The sequence below is a fragment of the Moschus berezovskii genome, chromosome 20 (genome assembly GCF_049115385.1).
Source record: "Moschus berezovskii isolate FMDL1 chromosome 20, NW_MosBer_1.0, whole genome shotgun sequence".
Taxonomy (NCBI): Eukaryota; Metazoa; Chordata; class Mammalia; order Artiodactyla; family Moschidae; genus Moschus; species Moschus berezovskii.
This window is the reverse complement of record NC_142479.1, coordinates 69,240,328-69,254,032: the sequence shown is the minus strand read 5'-3', so window position 1 is coordinate 69,254,032 and position 13,705 is coordinate 69,240,328. Positions and strand designations below refer to the sequence as shown.

Genomic DNA, 13,705 nt, shown 5'->3' with positions numbered 1-13,705 from the left:
GAGCCAGACATCCTGGATTGCAAAGTCAAGTGGGCCTTAGGAAGCATCACTACGAAGCTAGTGGAGGTGATGGAATTCCAGTTGAGCTATTTCAAATCCTAAAAGATGATGCTGTGAAAGTGCTACACTCAATATGCCAGCAAATTTGGAAAATTCCGCAGTGGCCACAGGACTGGAAAAGGTCAGTCTTCATTCCAATCCCAAAGAAAGGCAATGCCAAAGAATGCTCAAACTACCGCACAATTGCACTCATCTCACACGCTAGTAAAGTCATGTTCAAAATTGTTCAAGCCAGGCTTCAACGGTACGTGAACCATGAACTTCCAGATGTTCAAGCTGGATTTAGAAAATGCAAAGGAGATCAACCCTGGGTATTCATTGGAAGGACTGATGCTAAAGCTGAAACTCCAATACTTTGGCCACCTCATATGACGAGTTGACTCACTGGAAAAGACTATGAAGCTGGGAGGGATTGGGGGCGGGAGGAGAAGGGGACGACAGAGAATGAGATGGCTGGATGGCATCACCGACTCTGTGGACATGAGTTTGAGTGAACTCCAGGAGTTGGTGATGGACAGGGAGGCCTGGCGTGCTGTGATTCATGGGGTCGCAAAGAGTTGGACACGACTGAGCGACTGAACTGAACTGAACTGAACTGAGAGGAGCCAGAGATCAAACTGCCAACATCCGCTGAATCATCAAAAACACAACAGAATTCCAGAAAAACATCTACTCTGCTTCATTGATTACGCCAAAGCCTTTGACTGTGTGGATCACAACAAGTCATGGAAAATTCTTCAAGAGATGGGAATACCAGACCACCTGACCTGCCTCTTGAGGAATCTGTATGCAGGTCAGGAAGCAACAGTCAGAACTGGACATGGAACAACAGACTAGTTCCAAATAGGAAAAGGAGTGCGTCAAGGTTGTATACTGTCACCCTGCTTATTTAACATATATGCAGAGTTCATCTTGTGAAATGCCAGGCTGTATGAAGCACAAGCTGGAATCAAGATTTCCGGGAGAAATATCAATAACCTCAGATATGCAGATGACACCACCCTTATGGAGGAACTAAACAGCCTCTTGATGAAAGTGAAAGAGGAGAGTGAAAAAGTTGGCTTAAAACTCAACATTCAAAAAATTAAAATCATCGCATCCGGTCCCATCACTTCATGGCAAATAGATGGGGAAAGAATGGAAACAGTGACAGACCTTATTTTGGGGGCTCCAAAATCACTGCAGATGGTGACTGCAGGCATGAAATTAAAAGACGCTTACTCCTTGGAAGAAAAGTTATGACCAACCTAGACAGCATATTAAAAAGCAGAGACATTCCTTTGTCAGAAAGGTCCATCTAGTCAGAACTACGGTTTTTCCAGCAGTTATGTATGGATGTGAGAGTTGGACTATAAAGAAAGCTGAGCACCGAAGAACTGATGCTTTTGAACTGTCGTGTTAGAGAAGACTCTCGAGAATTCCTTGGACTGCAAGGAGATCCAACTAGTCCATCCTAAAGGAAATCAGTCATGAATATTCACTGAAAGGACTGATGCTAAAGCTGAACCTACAATACTTTGGCCACCTGATGTGAAGAACTGACTCCCTGGAAGAGACTCTGATGCTGGGAAAGACTGAAGGCAGGAGGAGAAGGGGATGACAGATGATGAGATGGTTGGATGTCATCACTGACTCGATGGACATGAGTTTGAGCTGGACTTTGAGCGGGAGTTGGTGATGGACAGGGAGGCCTGGCGTGCTGCAGTCCATGGGGTCTCAAAGAGTCGGACACGACTGAGCGACTGACCTGAACTGAATGTGATTGATGAGACTAGAATACACAGCGCCACTAGGAGGTATTCATGCCTGGAAAACGGAATCCGCACTAAGTGAGCCTCTAGGTCTGACTCCCAGTTAACGGGAGACCGAGGGGACAGAGGAACAAGTCCACCAGCACCAGGAAGCAACCGCCAAGGTCAGGTCGTGGGACATCCTACACCAACGATCCAGCTTCTCTAACAAATTACTAGGGGTGGGGGTGGAAATGGTGGGGCGGGGGACAGCACTGCTGAAGAATAAGAGAGACTGAAAATACTCAGTAGGAAACAAACTCAAGGCTGCTCCCCAGTGGTCCGGTGGTTGGGACTCAGTGCTTTCACAGCCAAGGCCCAGGTTTGATCCCTGGTCAGGGAACTAAGAACCAGTAAACCTTGAGCCACGCCCCAAAGAAAGGAAACAAATCCAATATGAAAATCTTGTTTGGATCGTGATTCTAACAAAAGTTCTAGGAGACACCTTTGAAAAACACAGAGGAAGTCTGAATGTGAAGTCAAATACTGGATACTAATAAGGAAATATTAATTCTGGTAGGTGTGATAATACCATGCCGATTATGGTTTGTTTTTTTTTTAATCATTCAGTTAGAGTTGTGTGTTGACTTTACAAGTGAAATTATACAAGTCTGAGATTTGCTTTTACAAAACATTCTCCCTCCCACGTATACCAGGTGGTGGGAGGTTGGGGGAGGAGAGGTATGCTTAATGAGCTTAGCAAAATGTCACTAATGACTGAAGCTGAGCTGTGGGTACCCGGGGGGGCCTCATGGGATTGTCTCCACTTTTTTACACGTTTGAAAATATGCATAATATAAGGTCTTATGGGTGACGAGGAGGAGAGAAAGAAATTATGTGATCAGTGCCAAGAGAGCTCTGTGCTAAGCCCTCGCTAAATACATATACCTCACTTGGAATACTTATTTACAAGTCCTGAGACAGCTGCCGACAAGTCTCTTTCTCTGTCTAAGGAGAGGCAGGGGCATTCCCTTTGCTGGATGCAAACAGGGTCAGCGATCAGAGGGAGCCACTGGCAACTGGAGATTTCAAAGGAGGAACGTGGCCACAAGGGCAGAGGCTGGAAATACCCCTTGGCACAGAAATAATAAAAGAAACATTCTCCCCTCAGATCCCTCCCACCATGCGCTGACTTACCCCTGCAGCAAAGCCAAGGCTTCCATCTAAGATCCGCCTCTGAAAATGAAAACAAGATGTTTCAGTTTGTAAGAAACACTTCATGGGATAGGAGGCAATCACAAGCCTAAGAAAACCACATGAATAAAGATAAGCCCAGGCCGGAGCTTGCAAATCTATCTGGAACCCTGGACCCGAGTCTTTATAAAATGCGCCAAGAGTCAGGGGAAAAAAAAAATTTTTTTTAAACCTTCCACCCATTCCACAACCAATCAGAGGCTTCATTTCGCGTGACCCTTGGCTTGCATTGGTCCATGTGTTTTACGTCTTTCTCAGCACTCCCTGTGAATTACAGCTACAAACCTTTAGTAAGGAGCCGGTATAAAGCTGGAAATTGACAAGTACTGATAAGGAGCACGTGGACCAACCAAAGTCTTCCCGCACTGCAGGTGGGTGTACAAGCTGGTCCAGCCACTTTGGAAAGCTGGCAGCATCCGCTCGAAGTGAAACTTCACCAGCATGCCCTGTGACCCAGCAGTGAGGGCCATGCATAATTACCAAGAGAAACACATACTTGGATTCAGCGGACTTGTGGGCAAAAATGTTTTTTTATTACTACTTGTGAGTACAGAAACTCAAAACTACCCAGAGGTCCACCAACAGCAGAATGGATAGGACACACACACACACATATGCCATCAGCAGAATGGATAGGCCACACAGACACAGACACAGACACAGACAGACACACACACAGACACACACAGACACACACACACACAGACACACACACACACAGACACACACACACACACACACACGACTGGAGCTTACAATCAGGCAGGGGCATTCAGGAAATGGGAAAATAGTGAAAGTCATTCAGCTGTGTCCAGCTCTACACACACACACACACACCCCAACAGCAGAATGGACAGGTCACACACACACACACACACACACACGGGACTGGAGCTCACAATCAGGCAGGGGCATTCAGGAAATGGGAAAACAGTGAAACTGAAAGTCACTCAGTTGTGTCCAACTCTTTGTGATCCCCATGCACTGTAGTCCATGGAATTCTCCAGGTCAGAATAGTGGAGTGGGTAGCCTTTCCCTTCTCCAGGGGATCTTCCCAACCCAGGGATCGAACCCAGGTCTACCACTTGGCAGGCAGATTCTTTACCAGCTGAGCCACAAGGGAAGCCCAAGAAGACTGGAGTAGGTTGCCTATCCCTTCTCCAGCAGATCTTCCTGACCCAGGAATCGAACGAGGGTCTCCTGCATTGCAAGTGGATTTTTTACCAACTGAGCAATAAATAGGGTGAAATCAGCCAGACACAGAAGAGCATACGCTACACAATACACTCTACAAAACAGAGAAAACGAAACTCTGCTGTTGGAGACCAGGAGAGGGGCTGCCCTTGGAGTGGAGTAGGGGGCTGGGGTAGGGACTGCAACGGACCCTGAAAGGACAGCTTCAGGGGAGGTCAGGGGTTCAGTTCAGATCAGTTTAGTTCAGTCACTCAGTTGTGTCCGACTCTTTGTGACCCCATGGACTGCAGTAAGCCAGGCCTCCCTGTCCATCACCAACTCCCGGAGTTTACCTAAACTCATCTCCATTGAGTTGGTGATGCCATCCAACCATCTCATCCTCTGTCGTCCCCTTCTCCTCCTGCCCTCAATCTTTCCCAGCATCAGGGTCTTTTCAAAGGAGTCAGCTCTTCACATCAGGTAGCCAAAGTATTGGGAGTTTCAGCTTCAACATCAGTCCTTCCAATGAACACCCAGGCTGTTTCCTTTAGGATGGACTGGTTGGATCTCCTTGCAGTCCAAGGGACTCTCAAGAGTCTTCTCCAACACCACAGTTCAAAAGCATCAATTCTTCTGTGCTCAGCTTTCTTCATAGTCCAACTCTCCCATCCATACATGACTACTGGAAAAACCATAGCTTTGACTAGACAGACTTGTGTTGGCAAAGGCATGTCTCTGCTTTTTAATATGCTGTCTAGGTTGGTAGGTTGGTCATAACTTTCCTTCCAAGGAGTAAGAGTCTTTTAATTTCATGGCTGCAGTCACCATCTGCAGAGATTTTGGAGCCCAAAAAAATAAAGTCTGACACTGTTTTCACTGTTTCCCCATCTATTTGCCATGAAGTGATGGGACCAGATGCCATGATCTTTGTTTTCTGAATGCTGAGTTTTAAGCCAACTTTTTCACTCTCCTCTTTCACTTTCATCAAGAGGCTTTTGAGTTCCTCTTCACTTTCTGCCATAAGGGTGGTGTCATCTGCATATCTGAGGTTATTGATATTTCTCCCAGCAATCTTGATTCCAGCTTGTGCTTCTTCCAGCCCAGTGTTCCTCATGATGTACCCTGCATAGAAGTTAAATAAGCAGGGTGACAATATACAACCTTGACGTACTCCTTTTCCTATTTGGAACCAGTCTGTTGTTCCATGTCCAGTTCTAACTCTTGCTTACTGACCTGTATACAGGTTTCTCAAGAGGCAGGTCAGGTGGTCTGGTATTCCCATCTCTTTCAGAATTTTCCACAGTTTATTGTGATCCACACAGTCAAAGGCTTTGGCATAGTCAATAAAGCAGAAGTAGATGTCTTTTCAGAACTCTCTTGCTTTTTCGATGATCCAGTGGATGTTGGCAATTTGATCTCTGGTTCCTTTCCCTTTTCTAAAACCAGCTTGAACATCTGGAAGTTCACAGGTCACGTACTGTTGAAGCCTGGCTTGGAGAATTTTGAGCATCACTTTACTAGCGTGTGAGATGAGTGCAACTGTGCGGTAGTTTGAGCATTCTTTGGCATTGCCTGTCAGGGGTTGGGGGGATCCTATTCTAGTACTTGATCTGGGCGCTATTTCCATGGACACTGGTGAAAAGTCATCAAGCTGTACACTTAGAAAATGTGCGTTTTCCTTTCTTTAAATTTTTATTTATTTTTGGGTGTGCTGGGTCTTCATTGCTGCACGTGGGCTTTCTCTAGGTGTGACAAGTGAGGGCTGCTCTCCAGCTGTGGTCACCGGCTTCATCGCAATGGCTTCCCTTAATGCTGCTCGAGGGCTCCAGAGCTCGGGCTCAGTAGTTGCGGCGCATGAGCTTAGTTGATCTTCCCGCACCGGGGATCGAACTCCTGTCCCCAGCATCGGCAGGTGGATTCTTAACCACTGGACCACCAGGGAAGTCCATAAAATGTGCATTTTTCTATATGCATTGTAGTTTTCAATAAAAAGCTTTTCTTTTTAAGGAGGGGCCTAAGTTATATAATCTCTAGCCACACGGACACACTTGCTATTGTTCAGTCATAAACTAATTGTCCAGCAGTTGGGGACTGGCTAAATAAACTGCAGTGCATTTTTATGGCGGGATGTTCTACAGCTATCTAAGTAACTAATCAAAATAATCAAAAAACCATTTAGGGTTAGGGAGGGATGCCTATGACAGCCAGTGAAAAATGCTCATTATAAAACTTCATAATTTGATCCTCATTATGTAAAGAAAACAGATATGTCTGTATTTGTATACTCAAATACAGCCAAATAAATTTGAATAAATATTTCAGTTTTCCTTTCAGAAAAGTGAGATCGAGAAAATTTTTTATTATTTCTTCCGACTTCTCCACAATTTTTAGTCCCTACAATTACAATATGATTTTTTTTTCAATCAAGAAAATGAATTTGGGGGACTTTCCTGGTGGTCCAGTGGCTAGGACTCTGTGCTCCCAAGGCAGGGGGCCTGGGTTCGACCTCTGGTCAGGGAACTAGATCCCATGTGCCTCAACTAAGAATCACTGCTGCCAAATAAACAAATATTTTTTAAAAAAAGAAAATGAATTTTGAGTGAAGTTGAGCCGCTGTTGATAGCAGCGAAGGATAGATGACTGTGTCCATCATCCCCAGGGACCCTCACTGAAGCCCCTGTATCAGCTGGGTGAAAACTGAGGTTCGCCGGGGCAGGCAGGAAAAGAGCTTGCCTCTGGGCACTCCCGTCCATGGCTGGTTTTATCTCCTCACGCCTGGCCCTTCCCACCTCTCCAGCATGGCTCTTGTGCAGAGAGGGCTCACCTAGCCCATCTGAACCTGCTCCCTCTAAAAGGTACTGCTTTCAAGGCTGGTCCTTAGCTGGCTCCGGGGAAGCTGGCACTGGGACTGCTCCCCAACCTCTGACCGACAAGGGCGGGTCCCTGTGCCCGCTTCACAAACCACGTGACTTATGCGGGACACCTGCTTTCCTTCTGAGAGTCTGGAATTTGGGGTGGCGGCTCAGATGCCTCTGTGGCCAGTCGCCAGTAAAGACCTTGAGGACCGAGCTTGTACTGGGCATCCCTGGGCAGACACATCGTCCACGTATCACCGCGCTGTCACTGCTGGGGAAGGAGCACGCTCTGTGCCCACTGGTAGAAGGAAGGGGGCGTCAGACCCCAAATCTGTGCACAGATCTCCCCAGACCCCGACTGTCTCTCTCTCACCGAAGCTGTCATGTCCCTTCTCTGTAACAGACCTTAGTGCCGAGGACGTGGCTCAGCCATGTGCCAAGTCCCACGAGCCCGTCTAGTGAATCACGGCATCTGTGAGTGGTCGTGGGGACCCCCGACGCACCTCTGCACAGGGAAGTGTCTCAGCCGCTCCTCCTGCTGACCTGGGGGCAACACTAACAGGAGACAGATTAGGAGCTCTCAGCTGCCAGGAGAGGGGGCACCTCGGCGATGGCTCCTCCCTTTGGAGCGGCCCCCACAGCACCGACGGGCTCACCCTGGGCCTGTGGACTTCCACTCAGGTCTCTGCAGCCAGCCGGCCAACCAGAGCCCAGCTCTTCCGACTCAGATCTCTGCTTCTGAACGCAAATGAAACTGGGGAAGATGGACACATGGGCAACTCCAACCCGGAAGAGCTCGGGGACGGGGCCCCGGGCCACCTGGCACGGCTGTCGGGAGACAGGCGGGGCGCGAGGGCGCCTGTTCACAGTAGGCTGGGGCCCGGACCAGTCTCCGCAGGCTCCCAGCCCAGTTCCTGGCGACATCAGCACTGCTGTACAGGTCCTGACACGAGAGGGCCCTGCCGGCCGGCTTCCCGGGACTCTCGGCGGGTCTGCCTCGCTCCTCCGCCGCGTGCCCGCTCGCCCCACATGCCCTGCCTGCGCCCCGAACACGGTGAGCACGGGGCCTCTGCTTTCATCCAGCCGCTGAGGGCGACGGCCCCCGCCGTGGACTCGGGCACCTGGGCTGGAGAAGCGGCAGGACCTTCGGGCACCGGCGGCGGGCGGTGGCTGGGCAGGGCTGGGGAGGGTGTGTGGAGCGCACAGGAGCGGGGCTCTGGGAGACGTAGGGGCGCACGGGGTGGGGGTGGGGTCTTTAGGGGCCTGGAGGGGGCAGGGGGCAGGTCTGTGTGTGTTCATCCCAAGGTGGGCGAGGGAGGAAACGAACAGCCTAGAAACGGGCTAACGAGGACAGAGCCGTCAGCCTTGCTTTCTCCCAGGGTCTCTTCCACCACTCGAGGTCACAGGGCGAGGGGGACAAACCTCACTCACATTGCCACCTGCTCCAGGCCCGAGAGAACCCAGGCGGCGGAGAGAAATCAGGTGGGGGCTCGGAAAGGCCAAAAAGCTGGGCATCAGGAAGGGAGAAGCAGAGGACCCGTGAGCTCTCAGGCAGGGGGCTGGAGGGGGCAAGGGAAGGAAAGGGGCAGTGATCACTACAAAGGGCCCCCCCGCGAACCCCCAGAACCAAAGCAAGGCAACTCACCTGTCCGCTAGAGAAGACGAACACGAGGGCCGCCCCGGCCGCCGTCAACCCCCAGGTGAAGAAGGTCCCCAGCAAGGCCTGGGACACCGGGCTGTGGCCGTGGAGCATGCTGGATACGGCTGTGTGCAGAGGAGCAGAGAGGCTCAGCACCCGTGGGCCCTCCCCAGGATGCACACGCGCTGAGCCGCCTGCACGCCCATCGGTGACATCAGTGATCCGGCCCAGGCCAGGCCGGGCGGCGTCACCCAGGCTGACCCCAGGTATGGAAACCATCCAGCTCTGAAAGGAGACACCTGGGGACGCCCAGGGAGACGCCGGGGGCGCACACAACACGGAAGAAGGGACAGGGACGTAGGAAGAATGCAAATTCCTTAGCCTGGAGGGAGAGAGCCTGGGAGGGTCTGACTGCAGCCTTCCGCATGTCCTACCTGTTTCACCTGAGCCTTGCCTATCACCCATCATCGGTCCAGTCTCCTCCGAGCACAGGCTAACCAGCTCAGAATCCCTCCTGAACCTCTTCCACCCAAACCAAGTGTTGGTCGCTCAGTCGTGTCCCACTGTTTGCGATTCCATGGACTGCAGCCCAGTCCTGCAGCCAGGCTCCTCTGTCCCTAGGATTTCCCAGGCAAGAACACCGGAGAGGGTAGCCATTCCCTTCTCCAGGGGCTCTTTCTGACCCAGAGATCAAACCCGCCTCTCCTGCACTACAGGCAGACTCTTTACCATCTGAGCCACCAGGGAAGCCTAATCAAACTTTCAACAGCTCTTCAGAGCAGTTCTCACGGCAGCTCCTGTGGCCGCCAAGGATTCACTCCATCAGCTGACCATCAACTCACCCAACAACTCTTCATCCACTGCATCCTGCAAGGGCACTGTATTCCAGCTCAACCCTCTTATTCGCGGTACCTTGCACAAGCCCCAAATAGTCCTGCTCCAAGTCTCTCTTTATCCAGTTTCCTCCCAGGGTGCTTTCTTTCCCAGCCTCCAGCCATAAGAGCATCCTCTGTTAAAGCCAACTTCAAGGCCATGGATCCCTGATACCCCTCCGCTCTGGCCCCAGGACACATCTTCAGCGCTTTCCTTGTGTGGGCTTGCCTCTTTCATCTTTTATATCACTCATTGTTTAAAAATAGGGATGATGCTTTTTCATATCTGATACCCCCATAAAATAGGATTTTCTGGCGCCCCAAAACACATGTGCTGAATTGAAAAGGGAGGGCTTACGTTGAATAAGCAAAGACACAGAAGCAAAACCCAAGTGTCATTTCCCCCAGTCCACTGAGCATGCTCAGTCGCTTCAGTCATATCCGACTCTTTGCAGCCCCATGGACTGTAGCCCGCCAGGCTCCTCTGTCCATGGGATTCTCCAGGCAAGAAGACTGCAACAGGTTGCCATGCCCTCCTCCAGGGAATCTTCCACCCCCTACTCCCTGCTCAGGGATCAAACCAATGTCTCCTGCATTTCCTGCATTGCAGGCAGATTCTCTACGTGCTGAGTCACCTGGGAAGCCCCCAAACTGAGCACTTTTGCTCCCAAAGCTGAAGTTACACCACTGCCCACCAAGGAAGGAAAGGGAAGTACCATTCCTTCTTTGTTCTGCTCGGCGGACCCCCTCTAGACTTGCACATGTTCTAAATTCTAGTTCTGAAACGGTAGGGAGTCCCCTTACCTGTGGAAAGTCACAAGGCAGAGAAACCCACTTGTTGAAAAACTCTGTGTGTAGTTGGTACAATAAACACCGGGGCTCGAGGTCTCATCTCAAAGGGCTCATTCAGCTCCCCAGATCCTCTAGCACTCACAGGGCTGGACACGACCCCAGTGGGCTCAGCCCTGCCAGGCCCTAGTGGTCAGTGAGGAGCCATCAACCCTGAGCTTGCAGAGCAAAAGCTGTCGATTCTGCCTCTGACCCTGGAAGGAAAGCCGGGCAGAGGATAGATGGGCCCTCTTCTGCCAAGAAGGTCAGCAAACTGGCAGGATTCAGATCTAGGAAGCTGTAAGTCAGGATGAACCCAGGTAAACCCAGGTGCATCCAGGCTCAGCCAAGGAAACAAGAAACCTCAGCATGAAACAGAATCTCTGCACTCAGCCTGGGTCTCCATAGTCTAAGTGGTGTTCAGGAGGATGACTGCACCAAATAAGAAAAAAACACCATTAAGAAAAAACCCACCTCTTTACATACGGCATCTTGTTAAGGCACCCTAAAGAGAATGGTCTGTGCTTCTAAACTAAGACAGTCGGATCATTACACCGATCTTTGTGGATACAAATTTCAAACAGGATGTACAAAGAAAGGCACACAGCTAGCATCCCCTCGGTACTTATCATCCAAGACAGGTCATAACAACAACAAAAACAACTTTGTTTTCCAGCATCGAATGTGCCTTTTAGCAACTACAGAATAGAGGAAACCATTTACATTCACCAAGCAGCCAAAGTCAACGTGGGTTCTGTGGGCTGGCAAACAAGGGAGGTTGTGGGTGTTCCTGGGGGCTGGTGGGAGGCGAAGACACTCTTCCAAGACTCTATTTACGACCGGGCACCCTGAGATGTAAGAAAAAGAGACACAGGGAGAAGGCCGAGGCCACCGTCCTTGCCATCCCAGCAGCAGCGGATTTATCGTTGGGGATGCCAGCCCAGTGCTCCTCAGAGAAGTTTCTCCCTTGCTGTTTTAAGTCCTCATGGCTCAGGGACTTCCCTGCTGGTCCAGTGGCTCTGCACTCCCAGTGAAGGCAACCTGGGTTCAATCCCTGGTCAGGGAATTAAACCCCAGACGCCACAACTAAGAGTTCTCATACGGCAACTAAAGGTTCCACACGCCGCTTCAACGAAGATCGCGGATCCCACATGCTGCCACTAAGACCCTGGTGCAGCCAAAACAAATAAGTTAAAAAAAAAAACCCTCACTACTCTAAGGGTGGTCCCAGAACCAGCACCGCTGGGCCCCCTTAGGAGCTAAGTTAGAAACGCAGAATCTCAGGTACTGTCCCAGACTTGCTGAATCAGAATTAACATTTTATAGGAGCTTCCCAGGTGGCTCTGTGGTAAAGAATCTGCCGTCAATGCAGGAAGATCCCCTGGAGAAGGAAATGGCAACCCACTCCGGTGTTCTTGCATGGGAAATCCCATGGACAGAGGAGCCTGGCGGGCTACAGTCCATGGGGTAGCAGAGTCAGACATGTCTGAGCCAGGGAGCATGCACACACCTAGCATCGCACAGAGTTCCATGGCGGATGGACATCAGAGCGGAAAGCACGGATCTAAAACTGGAAGAATTTCTACAAGACCGAGAGCTTAGAAAGTGAGCTCCTGTGCGCCATGAGGGATCAGCAGGGCCACCGCCCTGCAGACCCAAGAGAGCAGAAAGTTTTCTCCAGGAGGCAGGGCAGAGAAGTGCCTTGGGAACACGGAAGGTCAGCCAGGGTGGCTCAAAAGCCACTTCTGCAGTGGGGCTCAGACTTCCCAGGAGCTGGTATTAAACCATAAGTCCGGGCCCCTCTGCGGGAGGGAAGGTGATTCTCTGCCTGCTCCAGCTTGCAAGATGCCAGCACCTCCCTACACACAGCAGCGCAGGACTCCTGGCGGATAGATTTCTGTCTTTCTCTCCCTTTTAAACCTGTAACCCCACTTCCAAGAGTCAGCTTCAAGAGGCTGATGGAAACACTGCACAGGTGTGAAGAGCGCCTCACGAGACCTGCATGCCTGCCCCGACTCCGAGACTGGGAGTGGGCAAAGTGACTCGGGTTTGGGCGCCTGTGACTGTGGAAACTGGTCTCCGATACCTGGCTACTCAAAGTGTGGTCCGAGGACCTGCCTACCCGGGGGCTGATGAGAAAGGCACCTCCTCGGGCCTGCCACACCTTAACCAGATTCCCAGTCAAGTTCAAGGGTCCTGCTGACCCTCAGAGCCTGGCGGAGGGGACTTGGGGCAGCTGGACTTGTAACCAGGTCTGCTCCTGGGCGTGCCCCCTCCACACGCCCACTGGGAAGCGCTGAATGAAAAGGATCTTGGGGGACCACAGGCAGCAGAAGGTCAACATCCACCTGCTCGCCGGAGAGGGGCAGGGGCAGTGCTCCCGGCACCCCTGCCCGCCTCTGCCACCTGCCGAGGCCACCCCGCTTCTCCTCCGACCCCTCCTCCCCCGGGGACGCCTCCTTCCTAACTGCATGTGGCTGCCCTTCCAGGCCCCGCGCTCGGCTCCTGGTGGCCCCAGACCCTGGGCCTCCAGCCCGGCCGACGGCGCCGAGGGCGAGAAGAGCCGACTCACTTCTGTGCCCTCTCAAGCCCCCTCTCCACTTCCATCAGCCCCGCAGCCGCCGCGGGTCCTCCGGCTCCACTCCGGACTCACTTCCTGCTTCCCTCCGGGCACACGTGTCCCGGCCACCAGGCTCCGCCCCGCCCGCCGAAACGGGCAGATCCGGAGGAGAATCAGTTCTCTGGTTCACAGCCGCTGCGGGCTCGGGAAGACGCCGGGGCGGGTAGAACTGAGCGCTGCACAACCCTCGGCAACCTTGCGGGAAGCCACAGAAACCCAAGGAAACAGCCCTGCAACGTGCCTGATTAGCATTTGTGTCGTGCATTCTGGCAGCGTCCTGGGTGAGCAGCAGAGCATGCGACCTGCAATCTGCCACCATCAGCGTCATTCTCTAGGTCAGCGGTCCTCACATTACAGCATCCAGTGGAATCACCCCCAGAGACGTCAAAACACAGAACGCTGGCACCCTGGAAGCCTGTGCAGAGGTTTTCTGTTCTGAAGTAGTTGCAGTCGGGCCTCTGATCCTAGAGCCCTTCATGGAGAACCAGTGCTTTGCTCTCCTGGCCTTCTAGGAAAGGACAATAGCGTGGGATTGCTAGGTTTAGCCAAAAATAGATGATATCCAGTTACACTTGAATGTTAGGTAAACAATAAATAATTTTTGAGAGAAGCCTGGTGTGCTGCAGTCCGTGGGGTCACAAAGAGTCGGACATGACTTAGTGACTGAACACGCA

The 13,705-nt window shown here is 51.6% G+C and overlaps 1 protein-coding gene across 4 annotated transcripts in view; it reads right to left on the bottom strand.

The window, feature by feature from the left end:
• SLC39A11 (solute carrier family 39 member 11) overlaps nucleotides 1–13,115 on the bottom strand; it is a 289,985-nt gene extending 276,870 nt beyond the window's left edge. For 2 of the 4 annotated variants that reach the window (XM_055408696.2, XM_055408697.2), the window contains exons 1-3: nucleotides 12,984–13,115; nucleotides 8,718–8,836; nucleotides 2,988–3,026 (exon numbers count right to left, since the gene is read on the bottom strand). In XM_055408696.2, coding sequence (XP_055264671.1) covers nucleotides 2,988–3,026; nucleotides 8,718–8,825 — 147 coding nt within the window. In that variant the 5' untranslated portion in view covers nucleotides 8,826–8,836; nucleotides 12,984–13,115. Of the gene's footprint in view, nucleotides 1–2,987; nucleotides 3,027–7,477; nucleotides 7,628–8,717; nucleotides 8,837–12,983 lie in introns of those variants that run through there. The other 2 variants (XM_088829378.1, XM_088829379.1) reach the window with 2 other exon arrangements.
• Between the last annotated feature and the right edge of the window lie 590 nt (nucleotides 13,116–13,705).